The sequence below is a fragment of the Chaetodon auriga genome, chromosome 14 (genome assembly GCF_051107435.1).
Source record: "Chaetodon auriga isolate fChaAug3 chromosome 14, fChaAug3.hap1, whole genome shotgun sequence".
Classification (NCBI taxonomy): domain Eukaryota; kingdom Metazoa; phylum Chordata; class Actinopteri; order Chaetodontiformes; family Chaetodontidae; genus Chaetodon; species Chaetodon auriga.
In genome coordinates, this window is record NC_135087.1 from 8,345,343 (window position 1) to 8,362,622 (window position 17,280).

The 17,280-nt window shown below is 44.7% G+C and overlaps 1 protein-coding gene across 5 annotated transcripts in view; it reads left to right on the plus strand.

Annotated features, from left to right (window-relative positions):
• Positions 1 to 17,280, plus strand: part of LOC143331432 (single-stranded DNA-binding protein 3) — a 40,014-nt gene that overhangs the window by 17,911 nt on the left and 4,823 nt on the right. For 2 of the 5 annotated variants that reach the window (XM_076748296.1, XM_076748293.1), the window contains exons 5-17: positions 6,453 to 6,542; positions 10,532 to 10,615; positions 11,862 to 11,921; positions 12,713 to 12,779; positions 13,754 to 13,818; positions 14,542 to 14,603; positions 15,105 to 15,150; positions 15,577 to 15,612; positions 15,698 to 15,752; positions 15,974 to 16,044; positions 16,469 to 16,547; positions 16,820 to 16,848; positions 17,001 to 17,102. In XM_076748296.1, the coding sequence (XP_076604411.1) occupies positions 6,453 to 6,542; positions 10,532 to 10,615; positions 11,862 to 11,921; positions 12,713 to 12,779; positions 13,754 to 13,818; positions 14,542 to 14,603; positions 15,105 to 15,150; positions 15,577 to 15,612; positions 15,698 to 15,752; positions 15,974 to 16,044; positions 16,469 to 16,547; positions 16,820 to 16,848; positions 17,001 to 17,102 (846 nt within the window). The remainder of the gene's footprint in view (positions 1 to 6,452; positions 6,543 to 10,531; positions 10,616 to 11,861; positions 11,922 to 12,712; positions 12,780 to 13,753; positions 13,819 to 14,541; positions 14,604 to 15,104; positions 15,151 to 15,576; positions 15,613 to 15,697; positions 15,753 to 15,973; positions 16,045 to 16,468; positions 16,548 to 16,819; positions 16,849 to 17,000; positions 17,103 to 17,280) is intronic. The other 3 variants (XM_076748297.1, XM_076748295.1, XM_076748294.1) reach the window with 2 other exon arrangements.

Genomic DNA, 17,280 nt, shown 5'->3' on the forward strand with positions numbered 1-17,280 from the left:
GAACATTCTGAAGGTGCATACTGACCTTATTTTCCTCTCATGCCCTGGAAATACTAATCAAATTAAACTAACCAGTAGTCCGCCATTGTTTTGGTTTGCACGTACACATGGATACACACAAAAAAGCAGTATTCGTGTGGTCAAGGCCCAACATGCTGCAGCGGTAGTTTAAAGTAAAACAGAAGTTGTAGAAAGCGCTGGTCCTTTAAAGCTGAACCTGATGGACGCCGTGCTCTTTCACCCAGTAAATGCAGCATATTACATCCTGTCCTGTAAATGTGTAACGTCGCCAAAACAATCGACATGCGCTATAAAACAGATGGCACTCTTTTTTTTTGTTTATTTTTGCATATCTGGGTCCAAATCAAATCAATTAAGGTCAGGACAAAATGATGGTTTCTTATGTTTTGCTGCACATTTTTTTGGATTTAATTACCATGTTAAAAGACGGTGTCAGGAAACTGTGGCTGTGACCAAAATAAACTCAGATCTGTGCGATGTTTCCTCTTCTTTGGCGCTCATGCTTCCAGTTGGAGTAGTAGACCACCAGTGAGGGGGTTTTTTTGGCCACTTCCACTGCACACTAGGTCATGTGGACATCTTTTACGCTGACTAACCCCCGACATGAGCACAGACAGGAGGTGAGTGGACAGGGTTAGGGTTTAGGGTCCCGATTGACTCCAGGTCACCTGAAAGCTGTCGGGATAAAAGTTTCATATGTGCAAGTTTTCTTACATTAATGTATGAATAATAAGAAATGTAACCTCAGCATCTGCACCCAAGAGTTGATGCCAGAGTGTGGAGCAAACCTCTCATTGTGCTTGAAACTATATTCTGGTCCACAGTTGTTCTCGTTCCCCTCCATATTCTTGTCTTTCGCCCTCTCTGCCTTCCCTCTGGAGTGTTGGCTAAGTGGATGTTGTGTCTGCAGCATGTATTAGTGCTGTCATCCGGTGTGTGTGTGCGCACGTGTGTTTGCGTGTGCACGAGACCGCCTGTCTGGTTCGGCACTGCTACCTTGGCAGCAGCTTTTGGGGAAGTGTGTGTGTGTGTGTGTGTGTGTGTGTGTGTGTGTGTGTGTGTGTGTGTGTGTGTGTGTTGTGCCAGTTTAGAGGACCAGCTGGGCTTTCAGAGATTGTGCGTGTGTGTGCATTGACGGTGAGAGTAGCAGCCGTATCCTGTTGCTCCACGGCGAAACACACTGTTTTGACTGGGCTGATAAATTAGCTAGATCACCACAGTCAGCTATTTCTTTTTTTTTTTTTTTCTCCTCCCTCCCGTCTCCACACTCTCACTCTCTTCCATCCTCACTCCTTCGCCTCCTCCTCCTCCTCCTCCTCCTCCTCCTCCTCCTCCTCCCTCTTTCTCTGCCTCTCTCTGTGCGCTAAGGACAGCAGGTCAAGGAGACAGTGATGAGGTACATATCAGTGTGAACCAGAATGTAGATTAGTACCCTCTCCAGGCAGGGACACACATAAATACAGACACACGCACACACACAGATACATTCGCCGTCTCTTCCTACCTCTCCATCCAGTGTTTATGTCTCTGTCTTTATCCCTGTGAAAGGTATCAGGCGGAGGTCAATAATGTGTTGAGCACTATTGATCTGTCCGGTAGGTCCTATGGGTGAGAGAGAGGGAGAAGGAAATGGAGAGGGAGGGATCAATGCTGTTCTGTATAGGCCATCTACATACCGTATTGTACCAGCCAATCAGATCATTAGTCTTTTGTTCTGATAGATTAATCATCAGCATTGTACGAAATAGGAAGAGAAAGCACAACACGGTGTCCTCACAGGGAGCATCAACTGTGGATAAGATCGCCACAGTTTGGATGTTTTACCGCAAAGACGCCGCCGCCGCGGTGCCACAGAGGGGTGGACGTAGTTTATTACGCTGTCTCAGCTGAGTGAGTGTTTACTGTAGGAGTCAAAGGTTGTTGCTTTATGTCGCATGTCTGCAGCTTTTTTTTTTTTTTTGCCTGAAGCGACATCTAAACCTGCTTCCCACAGACCAAACCAGATAGCTGCGCTCTCAGCTCAGGGTGACGTCTTCAGGTGATGCTGCTCGACCGCCTGCCCCAAACCCAAAGATGTTCAGTTTTACAAGCAGATAAGACAAATGAAAACAGCCATTTTTTAAAATCTAGCAAATTTTGTCCCATTTTTTTTCTCTTAACTTTTCCCAAAATGGTCGCCAATTAATTTTCTTTCATTCCGCTAATGATTGATAAACCATTTTATTCGTGAATTAAAAGAGTCGTAAAGCACTATTTGAAATTAAACTGTAGGGTTAATGATCAGATTACGTCTCACCAAATGTTTTATGTCAGTGTGAAGAACATCATAATTAATGGATATAAAGCCAATTAAATCAGAGCTGTCTGAGCTTCGTATAGTGTTTCTTGGTATCGTGAACCAATCTTATATATAATTTCAACGAGCCTGACAATGTTATACCGTGTTGTAAAAAACGCTGAAGTTAGCAGTTCTCCATCCAAAACCACTGAAGCCACGGTGATAAGTTGCCAGTCGAGATGCTGTATATTGAGAGGCAGGTAGCATAAAAACTTACCTAATATTATTTTTGTGCAGCCGTGGCTCCGGCGCGCTTTGACATCGTGTTTGTGTAGTTCTGCCGAGGAAGGCCATTAAAATATCGTTCACAGTTTAAACAGTGTAAATATTCCCAGACATTTGAAAATGCGTCCCGTGGGTTTTGTTGAACTTTGAGCCAGCTTCAATGAAAGAAACTTATTCTTCTCCTTCCTGCTGCATGTCAGCCATTAAAGCCCTTTTAAGTCGTGCTTCCTTTACACACTGATTCATTTGCAGACTCTCTTTTCTATACATTCAGCCCGAAAATGAATAATTCAGCTCGACTACAAAAAGCCATGTTCATCATATCAACTAATTAGTGCAGCACTAATGTCTGCTGCGGATTGAATTGTCGTCTTGTTTCTTTGCGTGAAGGCGCGCTCTGCCGTACCTGCGAGCTCCCTCTGCATCAGCAGTCATTGTTTACCTGCACCAATGTCAACAAGACAAATTCCCGTAGATTTACGTTCGTGGTGAGTCGAGTTATCCTGATTCAAGGAGGCAGTCTTGAGTTTCCTGACAGTCTGCCACTTCTGAGCGTCGGAGTTGAAATGGAAAGGTAGATATAGGCGGTACTGTGGGCGCCACCACAAAAACTAAAAAAGCACTGTTGGATCCTTCCGTGTTTCCCCAGGCCAGTTGGTTTTAATAAAGACCGTCTGCATACTAAATCTACCTCTGCTGGTGGCAACTGTGCGCTCTCTCTGCCTGCTTTCACCTTACATTCAGTTCCAATCAGCAGATCGTGGCGTGCACAAGCAGATAATAGATCATTAATAGTGGATAACAGTAATGCAACCAGGTGATTGATTGCGAACACAACTCTCCTTTAAACATTTTCTTCTCCCCTTCATCTTTTTTTTTTTTTCCCTCTTCTGCCTCACTCTTGTATCTTCTCACTCTCATGCATCTTCTTATTCTCTCTCTCTCTGCGCTCCTGGAGCGGGGGATGCCAGGGGGACAGAGTGCAGATAGGACCTGTCTCCATAGCAACAGCTTCTGCAAGCTGCTGACACCCTACTGGGGGGGGGGCTGAGGGGGGGTGAGGGGAGGAGAGGTTGTGATGGGGAGGAATAGTACAGGGGTTGGGGCACAGGGAAGCTGTGTGTGTTTGTGTGTGTGTGTGTGTGTGTGTGTGTGTGCGCCGATGCTGGGGAAGTAAGTGAAGGGGGTCACGGAGAGGAGAAAAGATGGAGGGAAAAGTGTGCAGAAGAGGAGAAGTGAGGGAGATGGATGAGAGGGAGGGAGGATGGAGGAGGAGAGAAAGAGGCAGCCGACCCTGCTTCTTCCCCAGGGACTCAGTGGCCTGCTCATGTTCACTAGCAGAATTAGCATAAAGATGGGGGGAGGTGTGTGTGTGTGTGTGTGTGTGTGTGTGTGTGTGTGTGTGTGTGTGTGTGTGATTTATTTTTTTCCAGTTATTATGTGTGTTGGTTTCTGATAGGAGAAGAAGGGCAGCGAGTGTATTTGTGTACATGCGTATAATTGCTAGTATGCGTTGTTGTCCAAGCACACAGTATGTGTCACATGGACGTAGTGTGTTTGTTAGGTGTGCATGCTGGTGGAACGGTAGGTGTGTGTGCGTGCATGTGTGTGTGTGTGTGTGTGTGTGTGTGAGAGTGACTCCCTCCCCTGGGTCTTAAACCCCCTCCCTGTTCTGGTCCTGTAGCCTGCGGTTCCCTCCTGTCTGCCTCTCTGTACTGAAGGGCTGCACTTTATGAGCCTGTGATGCAACTCTGTGTGTGTCTGTTTGCGCGTTCATGTGTTTGCGTGCATGTGTGTGTTTGTTCCGGCGTGCTTATGTAAGCACCCTGAACACGCGTCTCCATCTATGTGTGTTGACAAGAATACAGTTATATCATATTTAACTCCCGGGCTGAATCATCCCCCCCCCTTCTCCTCCAGCCTGGATGCTGGTTTTATTTTTTCATATTGTTTCACTGACGTAAAGGAGACTGGAAACAGTGGTGTTAGCTGTTAGCTGTTGTGGTTAGTCGTAGTTAACCAGTTGCTCTCATTGGGTTGAAGAATTGCAGTTCAGACTTCAGACTTGGGATGTCCCGGTGAAGTTTGATGCTAACATTCACCTGAATGTTGATAAAATATAACAGAGAGCTGCTTCAACATTGTCCTGATTCAAAAGCGTTGATTAAATAAGAAGAGGATTGAAGATTGCGACAAATTTGTGGAAACTCGGCCCACTCGCGGTTGTTCAGTGCGTTGCTTCATTCACCTCATCAGTAATCTTTGGCTGAGTGTAGACACTGACTGCAGACAGAGCACCTAATCCCGTCAATGGCCAGGTTTTATTTTGGCCATCAAGTTACTCACAGATTAACAAAAACTAGCAACAGAGGATACGACCACCAGCAACGTTTGTCTTTTTAACTGCTGAAAGTGACAATCTGCTTTATGCCAGTCGATACAATAAAGTAAAAGATGCAACGGTTTGTCCAGATACAGATTCTTGGGATTGGCTCCCTGCTTCAAAAAGCATCTGCCACTCCTTAATTTTATTTTCTTCTCTTAGATGACGCTGTAATGGAGACAGTAACCGGTCAGCTGAAGTGAAGAAGCATCAGAGTCACTTTCACTTTTCTTTGACATTCCAGCTTTCTTTAAACAGCTTCATACATAAAAACACTACAAACTCTGCTTATTTGCTGATGACGTGTTGCTGTATTTTTAAGTGGTGTTAAATCAGTTGATTATATTTTAAATTATAGTACAAGAATTTAAGATATGAAATTTTTTTTCTGGACAGAAATATAATTTGTGATTGAGAAGAGGAAGATAGGCAAGCGCTTTAAGATTTACAGCGTTCTGTATTTATTAATATTTAATATACAAAATGCAATGATAACCTTTAAAAAGTGAACCTTAGAAACTGGTCAATGCAGTAGAAAAAACAACATTCATACTGAGCTCAGTATTTGTTAATAGCTAAATAATCCAAAGTGAAAATAAAACAGGTTAAATTTTGAAAAGACTGTAAAAAACGGGCTGTTAGTAAGCATGCTTTCGATATGTGAAAATTTTATCTGTATGAAAATGAGACACGGCGCTGTTTGTGAATTTTTTTTTCCTTTTTATAAAACACTGCAGTCACCTGTTTCTACGAGACACCTTTTATTCTTCAGCAGTACAATAGGACGCCACCTGCAGCCTCCAAAATGACCGTGAATTTGAATGTCACTCTGGCACTCCGAGGAACACATGCACTTCAGAAAACTAGGATTTCTGCGTGCCTGTTGTTTTGATTGCAATGGTGGCAGCTCCGGTGTGTGTGATGTGTCAGGATCTCCCAAACATTCAGGTGTACGTTACCACGTGTGTCCACAGTCCAAGCAGCGGTGCCAGCTGTGGTTTTCATATGAGGTGAACCATAATAGGTATTAAGCTTTGAGTCGTGAGCACTCAGCAGTGAGTGTATGATGGTGTAGATCAGGAGTGCTGCAGTCTGCTCTGTGTACAGCTGTGAATCCGCGTCTCTCCCAGAGACCTGACTCTGAGCATAAGTATAACATTTTGGTGGAATTTCTCCTTGAAACTTTTCTCTTCTGTCTTAGTTCAGAGAAAGAGATTAGGCGCCTTCTCTCTCTCTCTCCACCACGGAGACGAGGGAACAGTTTAAAGTTTGTAATAGAGGACACTTTTCTGAATTAACCATTAAACTGTAGATTTGGAGAGGGGGGGCAGGGGTTTGCTGTGATTGCAGGTGCAGACACTGCCCCCTGTAGTAATTTGGTGGGCAGTGCATCAGTGCATAAATACTCCTGTGGAGCAGTCGGAGGCTCACACTGACACTTAGACACAAAACAGCACGTTTAATCACCATGTTTGTGTGTTTCAGAGCGCGGCGGCAGCGCCCAGCCCGGTGATGGGCAACATGCCCCCGAACGACGCCATGCCAGGTGGTCCCATGCCCCCAGGCTTCTTCCAGGTACGACTTACCCCCCCGTCAGTGTCCCGTTCACTCCTCCATCTCTCCATCACCGACAGAAACACCCTGACCTCTGTCTCTCCACCGTTCATCCCTCTCTGACTCCTCAAAAACAAATCAAATACGTTTTAGGTAATATTTTCAAATCCTTTAAATCCCATCCCCAGCACTGAGACGGCCGCTTTCTTTAATTCAGTCATGTTTTACAAGAGTTTCAAAGAAGACCGAGGCATTTAGTTCGCATTTAATTCGCCTGCCCACCGATAACCACTTAACTCCTCCATCAAAACACCAAAATAAGAGTAAGCATTTCTCTTTGTGTTGTAAAAAAAACAGCTCTTTAATTGAAAAGCAGAACATTTTAGACTAATTAATAGAGCCGGACTGATACCAGCAGGCCGGTGTTATTGACCGATATTATTAAAGATGTATCAGTATTGGCCTTAATGTTTGCACGCTGAGCAGAAGCTCTAATAAAAGTTTTATTTGCGGCGTATTTCTGAATATTTGTCTTGAAATTCAATTCAGGTTAATAAGAGCTTTGATTTTTGATTCATATTTATTGTTACTGCTGTTATTACGACACCGGCTATAGTTAAATTTTACATCACATTTGTCCTTTTGCCACCGTCCTGTGAAAAACATGTATTTTCAGAACTTCTCATTAAAAACACAGCTTTGTTTTTACATGCATTTGTCAGCCAATCATCAGCTTAAACGGCTCATTTAGCTTAAGATCGTGCATTTTCTAAACCTTCAGTTTATCTGTAAACATTCAGAGGTTCTTACTAAAATTGGAGATGCCTGATTTTCACAGGACGGCGACCAAAAGTTAATCGTTTAACTGTAAAAGTGTTTTCTACAGTTAGTCAGACGTGTCCTTAGCACAAAGTATGACGTTATTTATGGAAAACAAAAAGACTGTAAATGCTAATGTGTCATTAAATTTTGATCATTGTCGACCTCAGAAGGCCAGAATCCGTCTGGATGCAGTAATTAAGTCCTTCACTCTCAAATCTCAATCAGGTTTGATCAAGTGACGCCACAATTTCAGCTCTCCCACTTATTTTGTCTTTCTTCCCACATTTTCCCCAACATCGTTTATCCCACTCTTGATATTTCCGCCCACCGGAGCCTCTGATGTTGATTCATCCGCGGCTCGCTCTCGCTGGGCTGCCGTTGGACCGATTTGTGATTCAGCCATCCCGTATTCATCCTCTCTCCACTCCTCCATCTCCGTCTCTGTCTCTGACCTGTCCCGGCTCTGTGAAGGGAAAGGTTTTAGTGTGGGAGACGGCTGTCTGAAGAGTGAATAGAACGAGACACACAAACGCACACGGATACATATACAAACACAGCGAAACGCGCACACGATCACAAACAAACGCACACATCCTCCGTGAGGCGGCGGTGTGATGGACAGCGCTGGCATTTGGCAGGAGGCACGATAAGGTGGTGGAGAAGAGTGGGAGAGAAAAGGCGAGTGACACGTTGGATGGAGGGAGGGAAGGATGGAGAGAGATGAAGAGGGGTGAGAGGAAGAAGAGAGGGAAATGTGAAAGATCAGTGCCACCAGGATTTGTGGCCCGGTGTTTGTTTCTGTGGCTACCTACCACTCCATTGTTTGCTTGCTGAGAACGAGGCAATGTGCTGAGAGGGTGGGGGGGTGGGGGGGTGGGGGATTAGTGAGAGTACGACTGTGAATAAGCAAGAGGAAGGGTGGGGGGAGAGAGGGTGAGGAGAGACGCATGGAAGTGCTATTTATAACATTGGTGGGGGAGTGAGATTGGGCGAGGGTTTGTGTGCGTGTGTGTGTGTGTGTGTGTGTGTGTTTGTGTGTGCACGATGCGTTCAAGGGGCCTCATTGTAACGGGAAAGGTTTGGTTGTTTGCTGAAATTGTGGTTGGTGCTCATAGTTGGCGAAGCTTTGAGTTAATCTTTCCAGCACTCGTCCTGTCATCATAATGAGTTTCAGACCTGGTCCCTAAGCAACACCTTTGGTTTCAGATGCATAAACATGTTGTTGGGCGAAACAAGGCCACGTGTTTCAGTGTCGCTGGAGCACAAGCAGCAGCACAACTTGAAATATAGTTGTCTAAAACTGGCTAAAATGAAATTTAAATTGGAGAAGATTAAGCCTGAAACTACAATGATTATTTTCATTATCAATAAATCTACCTGACTTTTGTCTGTAACATTTCAGATAATAATAAATCAGGGCCCACAGTGATGCCTTCAAATGTCTCGTTTTTTCCGACGAACTCCTCAAAAATCCAAAGATATTCAGTTTACTGTCCCCTAAAAAACAGCAGTCACAAATAACAGCAGGAACCAGCAAATAGTTTTCTGTCAATCAGCTAATCAATTAATTGTTTCAGCTCTAATCAAGGCCCCAAACAAATTTGGGACGCTCTGATTCACCAAGTCAGCATCAGGGCAGATGCTGACCTTCCTCTGACACGATTGATCGACACTGAAAACAGTTTCTTTGTTCTGTCATCATGAGGTTTTGCCGTAATCGTTAACAGTATTTAAAACGGCTCTGTTCCTCTCAGTTTGGTGTTCAGCTTTTAAATTTAGGGGAAAAGAGAGCGCTGATATCAGATCAGCGACCAGCAGCAGTGAAACCCCTGAGCTGGAGAGGAACGGTTGGTGCATCGGTGCGATCGGTTAATCTTTATTATGAATCAGACCAGATTAGAGCGGCAACGATTAGCTGATTAATCAGTGAGTCTATCCACCGGTCGCTATTTTGATAATCAATAAATCGTGCTTTTAAAGCAAAAATGGCAAATATGTGACGGTTTCAGCTTCTCAGATTGGAGTCTTTGCTGCTCTTTTAGTCGGCTGAATATCTTTGTGTTTTGATCTCGGGCTCTGGGAAGTTGTGATGGACGTTTTTTTACCTTTTCTAAGGTTTTATGGACCAAACCATCAGTAGGTTATTCAAGAGAATGATCGGCAGATTGATCAGTAATGAAAATAATCATTAGTTGCAGCCGGTTTGTGGTAATAAGCAGTTTTCAGTGCGCTGTGGACACACGTTACCAAACATTCAGTGTCCAGCCGCACTCACACTGCAGTGCCTGTTAGAGATGTGGGTGATTGGACTTTCACGCATTGGTTTGTTCCCCTTCTTGCTTATTTATTGAAGCCTTTTGAGACAAACTGATTCGTTTCTATGCAGCTTCAGATGTAGATGCGTGCTTGTTCTGGCTAACTGAAGGTAAATATACCCCCAAACTCACCCAACAGCCCGTGCCCCCCATCCTGAGGACGGATACATGGAGGAAGATTCTGTTGCATAATGAGTTATTTATTAGGGGTCGTTAACCCCCTTTTCTTGGGGTGAATTGTCAGCAGTAACACAGCAGTGTGTCGGGGAAGCTGGGGGGCTTCTTTGGTTGTGTTCAGGGATTCGCCGTCTTACAATGAGCAGGAAACGCTCCTGATTTTAACTTGTTTTTGTCTGTGTCATCTGTGTGGTTTGAAGTTGCCACTGGTGCCTGTCCTGCTGCTGCTGCCTGTCCTGTTGCAGTGAGCCTTTGGCAACACTGCCCCCATGTGGTAGAGAGGAGATCTACAGGTTGTCCTCTGACCTGAGGGGTCCTGAGGATCATCTGTCAGCGTAGCCACACATGTTGAGGCCGTTCAGCAGAATGATGATGCTTAATAGAGATTTCTGTTGGCTTGTTTTGGACTCGGAGGCAAACTGAAACTGTTTTCCTGGAAAATCTTTGGCTTTTGATTGTGTGTTTTTTTTTTTAAGCAGTACATCCTCTGACTGCAGACCTTAAAGAATCTGCCCAGCTTTATCCATCACCCCCTGCTCCTCTTCTTCCTCCTCAACCTAAAGACTCCCGGCTGACTCCCCCCTTTTCTCGTCCTCCCCTTTCTTATGATTTTGATCCGGGTAATTCCTCCAGGTGTAACCCCCCCTCCCCCTTTTTGGCCCCTCCCCTCTCTGATATCGCTCTTCTTTCTTAAAGGGACCACCCGGCTCTCAGCAGTCCCCCCACGCACAGCCCCCCCCACACAACCCCAGCAACCCCATGATGGGACCCCATGGCCAGGTAAGACGCAAACACTTTCTCTCAAACACCCCTCTCTCTTTCATTCCCTCTAAATCCCTCCCCCACCCCCCCCTCGCCCACACACACACCCTCTTTTTCTTTCCATTCACCACTTGCACACTTTTCTTCTCCTCCTCCTCCTCCTCCTCCTACCCTCGAGCCCCGTTAGCTCTACTTTTGCTCTGGCTAACTCCTCGTAGATGTCATCCCCCTCCAGCCTGCAACTCCTTTTATTAAAGCCGAGAATCCAGATGCAGCGGGGCCCGCTCCTCGCCGAGGCCCAGAGTCGGCTGTCCCCGTGTGGGATGAATAATTCACTCCTTGCCCCACCCCCGGAGCAGCTTGTGGGGGGTTGCACACTTATCTGCTCCTCCACTCTTAACACACACACACATGCACGAGCGCACACTCCCCTCCACTCTGCTAACATGTTCTTGCATCTTATAAATTAAACAGAGGACAGGCACCATGGACACGTCACATATACGTTCAAAACACATGGGTACACATATGTACAGCCGCTCAGCTCACATATAGGATGTTCAGAGTTTTAAGCTACTGGAGCTGCTAGCTAGATGAGAGCGTCCTCAATGTTTCGAGGCTTAAAAAACTTTCATTCTCGCTCAGCGTGTGTTTCAACACTTATCCAGAACAGTAGCTACAGATGACACTGTGGAGGTAAAGCTAGCCTTCGCCCATTAACTGCGGCAGCCCGGCTCTTCATTCTTGTGGTTTCTGGTTTCCGTCTTGTGTGCGAGAGAGTGTGGACAAGCTTCCTCTAAGGTTTTGGACGGTGTTGTTGGCCTGAGGTGTCTCTAACAGCGCCAGGCAGACCACAGGCCGAATCAGCTTACACCACAGCGAGAGCAGGCGGGGTGCGCAGGGAAGCTGTGTGAGCGCCGTCTCTACATGCACATACACACACATTAACCTGCACACACACACACCTGAATCCACGCTTCGAGTGTGCGTGTAAGCAGGTTTTGTTAAAATTCATTAAAGGCAGACTGTGGCTGCAGCGTGTTTTTTTTATGTTTCCAGGCGGATGTGTTGATGAATTCGCAGTCTTTCAGTGTCATCCTCCATCCTCCGACCACACCGTGTCCATCTGTGTGTCCTCGGTGCTTCCCCTCTTTGAGTGCTCTTGGATTTATCAATAATGGAAAATGTCGTTTTTTCCGTGTCCCTCTTTTCCCCACGTTTCCCTCTTTTTCCCCCCCTTCTTTCCTCCATTTCTACTTCACAGCCTTTCATGTCACCACGGTATCCAGGTGGACCGCGCCCCTCACTCCGAATGCCAAATCAGGTACTTGAGCAGCTTTTTGTCATTTCTTACTCACCTTTTTCTTTGTAGGGCTGCACCTGATGGGTCAAAGCTTTATTGCATGTATTTGCTCTGTTTAAAGCCGGGATTTCTGCACAGTTGCAGATAAAGATTAGTCCACGTTGATATTATTAATATTGTGCTGTTTGTAGCGTTAGATTCCAGCGGTGGCTGCGTGGGATTGTTTTCAACTCCTGTGATCCAATTTCCAATAACTCCAGGGCGTTGGAAAGTCCAAAAGTCAAAATTTAGTGGGGAAAAATAAATGTAGTCATTTCCAAAGTTCAGGTAATTAATGCTTCAGATCATGTTTGTCGCCGTTTAGCTTTTCAAAAACAGCATTTTCATCGAGGTCAAAAAACAGTTTGCTTTCCTGCTTACTGCACATGAAGGGAGGCGCGTGTTGGTGATGACAGGGCGGTCTAGCAGGGATCTAACAGCTGCATAAAATACATTAACACAACCACAGTAAGAAAAATCTCAGTATCAAAAGAAGCTAATTGCAAAAAGAAAACAATTGAATATTACGTACCTGCACTCGCTCTACAGTTTGGAAACATTTCAAATCAAACTCACTGAATCCGATTAGTCGCTTTATTCAAATTGATGATTTTATTTGAGGATTTTTTAAAACTTTTTTAGGGTGATGACATTCAAAGCTTCACTGAAAAACCTCAATAGAAGCTCAGAAAGTCCTTCAGTACAGTCTTAGTTTTGCTTCTGTGTTGCCGAGCGTGAGTTTTAATGCGTCTCCTTGTCTGCTCTCCTCTCAGCCTCCGGGAGGAATCCCTGGATCTCAGCCTCTCCTGCCAAACAGTTTGGACCCGACAAGACCGCAAGGTGAGACGGGGACAGCTCTCGACGTCTAGATTCTGAGGTTCCTCCTGATGAGAGTTCAGTTTGTAAAGCAGATGATGTGTCTGTGATAAATGATGACTCCGGGGCTTTAACCAATTACTATTTTCTTTATTGATTAAGTCATTTTTCTACTAAACAATTACTTTTTTAGTCTATAAGATGTCAGAAAATAGCAGGGTGTCAGCAGCACTGATGTCAGAACACATATCCAAGTCCAGGTTCTGTTTTAAGAGTAATTATCACTAATTATTGTTATATACACCTGAAAAGTACTGACAATAATGTGAAATAATAAAATAAGCCTCAATTGGTCCATGCACTTGGTAAATTACTCATGGTCTTATCATGATTTGATGCTTTTCATGCTTTATCCAGTTTGAATGTGAAACAGGAATTAAATTGTTTTCTATGTGGAATTAAAAAATAATTAATTATAATTATTATTAATTGAATCCTGCCGCAACCTTGAATAAGCAAAGAGGCCCGTCACAGGTTCTCAGAGCACAAGAGGTGGCCTTCCAAAGTCTGTGTGAACAAAAAAAATACAAGAGGTTCAACTCATAATGACGAGAGATGAAGAAAAGCTGCAAATCCTCATTTTGGAGAAGCGAGAAAATAGGAATTTGTGAGTTTTGTTTGACGCATTACGTACAATGAATCATTATTTATTCCAAGTCTTTGATGAATTTTCTCTCAGTTGACAAATCAATTAATGACAAAGCATTTTCAGGGAGAAAAATCTGCCCAAAAAACTGGACCGAATCCTCATATGTGTGTGTGTCTGGCTGAGGAAGGGGGTCTGTGGTGATTTTAGCTGCAGATTACAGCTTCAGGGGCCCAGAGGGCCACAGCTAATGAGATTAGGATGAAGGGTCGTCTGTGGCAGGTCTTAACTCCTGACTTTAAGAGACGAGCCATATGTGGATTTACATGAGTCTGACTCTGTGCTCTTACAGGACATCCTAACATGGGTGGACCAATGAGGATGAACCCTCCTCGAGGAATGGCCATGGGCCCACAGGTATGGCGCAGGAACACACACACACACACACACACACACACACACACACACTATAGTCTGCAGCTGTAATGATTGTAGTCGATATGTTTCATTAATGTAACTAAACTTTAATCACACTGAGCACTTTGATATGTTCTTATGAAGTATAAATGACTCTCCATCGAGCTGTTTCTTCGGTAGCCTCACCAGTACTTCAACTTATTCTCATGTTGGCTCGTGCGTGTGCGTGCGTGCGTGTGTGTGTGTTGGCCAGCCTCAGCAAATCATTAAACATTACATTCTGAGTTTCTACGATGACTAAAAGATAAAAGGAAATATTGCTGATGTTCACGACACACATTTATTTAACCATGGAGACAGCCATTTCATTTGCTGGAGTAAACCATAATTGACTGTGTCCACCAGCTTTAGCGCGTGGTGCAATGAAAGCTCCGTCGGGTCGTCGTCCGCCTCGTTTCTCTTAGTGCGCCTCTGGAGCAGAGCCAGCTTTGTTGTAAGGTTCATATAATGTAACTTAAAAGTCGCCGCCAACAGAGAAAAGCAGACAGGTGAGCATCACAAAGTGCCCCGTGGGTAGTGCAGTTTCGGTGGGGAGAGAAGAGTACGGGCAGCCTGTGAGACAAGAAGTAGTCACAGTACACCAAAGAGTTTAGAAGTACTAGTGAATACCAGCCAGCTCACAGCACTGTTTGTTTTTAATGTTTTTGACGCTTTGTCTTCCAGAATTATGGAGGTATGAGACCTCCTCCCAACTCCATGGGCGGCCCCATGCCAGGGATGAACATGTAAGTTCAAATATCTCATCCATCAGAATTTAGTAATGTCCTTTATCCAGTCATGTGTTCACAAAGTGGTGAACCTCTCTCCATCCTCGCTCGTGAACGACTGAGCCTTTCCAGGATGCTCCTTTCATACCCAATCATGACACTGTCACCTGTTACCAATGAACCTGTTTACCTGTGGAATGTTCCAAACAGGTGTTTTTGGAGCATTCCACAGCGATCAAATTCAGAATAAGCAGATATTTACAATGAATTTGATGAGGTAAAACATTAAATACGTTGTCTTTGTGCTGGCTTCATATGTCAGAAAGGATTAGCAAATGATCATGTTCTTGTACAACGATTCTTCATCAGTGTCTCTGTGCAGGTTGAACTCTGCCTTTGCTTTATCTTCTATGAGTTATTTATGTTTCCTTTCTCTTCCCACCATTTTCACCTGTCCCTGCATTTTTTTTTTTTCTCTTCCCTTTATTCTTCTCTTCCTTCTTTCTCTCTTTGCCTCAGGGGTCCCGGAGGAAGAGGGCCTTGGCCAGGACCCAATGCTAACTCTGTGAGTCATAAACCCTTGAACTTTACACATGTGACCAACACGTAGGCGGTGAGCAAGGAAAGAGGAAACAGTGTTCACGCTTTGTGCTAAACACGCACGTCATGATGTTCGGCTTCGTTCGGCGGCTCAGAGGTGCTGATGTAGCTCTGTTGAAACGCTGGGAACTTCGTCGTGTTGTTCCACAGATATCAGCCGCGGTGTCAGTTTTATGGAGGGAAACTTGAGACCCCTGATCAGTTTCCCTGAAGGGATTTTCACATGACAAGAAAACGTACTTGCCCTCGCTGCAGTCTGAACAGTTAGAAGCTGTTTATGGATTTTATTGCATCGTAAAGCGTTCCTCTTATTTTGTCCACCCTGTATAGACTCCATGCAACATCCTCTGACCCTCACATCTGATAATCTGCTTCCTCTCTCCCCCTGCAGATAGCCTACTCCTCCTCATCTCCAGGGAACTACGTGGTGAGTTAAAACCAGCCGTTCTGCTTTTTCATTGTTCTTCTTCATGAGCGGAATGTTAACGTCTCTGTCGTCGATTGTTCTCCAGGGTCCTCCAGGCGGAGGAGGTCCACCTGGAACTCCCATCATGCCCAGCCCAGGTGGTGCGTCACCTAACTATGTCCCCGGCACTAACGCTCGCTTCAGAAATAGATGTGTCTCCCATCTTTCCTCACTAAACAAGCATGAATGTGTCCCCTCGCCAGTCAGACACTATTAGTTTGACTCTTCTCATTGTCATGTTTCAGTATTTAAGTCATTATTTATTCAAATCTTCATTATTAGCGATCCTCTCTAACATTATGTAACTCATGTTCTTCCTCAGACTCGACTAACTCCAGTGAAAACATCTATACAATGATGAATCCGATCGGACCGGGAGGCAACAGACCCAACGTGAGTGTCTCACATGATTTCAGTCCACATCGTTATTCCACTAAAAGCCCCGCGATGTTATTTTAAAGGTTTAACTTTCCGGGCTTGTAGCTGTTTCAGATACTGCAGATTGACTCTGGGTTTAAATTATGGATGTTGTTGTAATGATTAAAATTACACAACCTTTCCCCACAAAGATGAATCCAGCTCAAACAGGGTTTATAACCACATCACTGGGCACCAGTACAACTCAGCATTAGAGAAACATAATGCCGCCACACTGAGCTCAATAAGAAACGACTGGAAATGAACCAGGAAGAACGAATTAAATAACCTCTGCTGCTTCACCCCGAGCTGAAAAGGCCACAGTTGTATCGAGGAGGTCAAACGTGAGAAATAACGTTGTGCAGTCCTGTTAAAGGCTCGCTCTGTATCATTTTTCCAGTTCCCTATGGGACCTGGGCCTGACGGGCCGATGGGAGCGATGGGAGCGATGGAGCCACACCACATGAACGGATCACTAGGTGGGTGTAAACACAGCCAATCAGAATCCGGTTTCTGCCTTGTATGTGGGTGCACAGCAATAAAGATGGTAAACGGTAGAATATGAGGATTATTTAAGTGACGAGGCTGCATAGTTTTGTGCAGGAATGTGCAGAAGTTTGCAGTGTTTAAGAGTCCGAGAGGTGGCTTAAAAATCACTGAGAGACCTCTTGTATTAGAACAGTGCTTTTTTTTTTGGATTAAGCTCACCTTAAAAAGTAATTGAGCTACTTCTCTCCTCTCCCGTCCTCAGGGTCTGGGGATATGGATGGGTTGCCAAAGGTGAGTAAAATCCGATTCTCAATAAACTCCTCTTGTTTTCTGAGTTTTCTTGTAAATAAAACATTTATTTAGAATCTTTATCCTTTTAATGCCAGTCTCACCAGGTGTTGTTGAGGTTGTTTTTTTTTTTTTTTTGCCCTCTCCTCCCGCAGAGCTCCCCGAATAACATGGGGGGCATGAACAACCCTCCAGGAACGCCGAGAGACGACGGCGAAATGGGCGGAAACTTCTTGAACCCATTCCAAAGCGAAAGTGTAAGTAGAGTGAGTGAATCACATCTCACGTCCCTTAACAGTTACCCTTGACGTCCTGACATAAACCAGTGGAAGAATGCAAGCAGAGAGTTGGCCTGACTTTCAGTAGTGATCTTTGTGTCCCTGTTTTAGATTCTTCTATTTTTTTAGCTGTATTGGTTTCTATGACACATCGTTT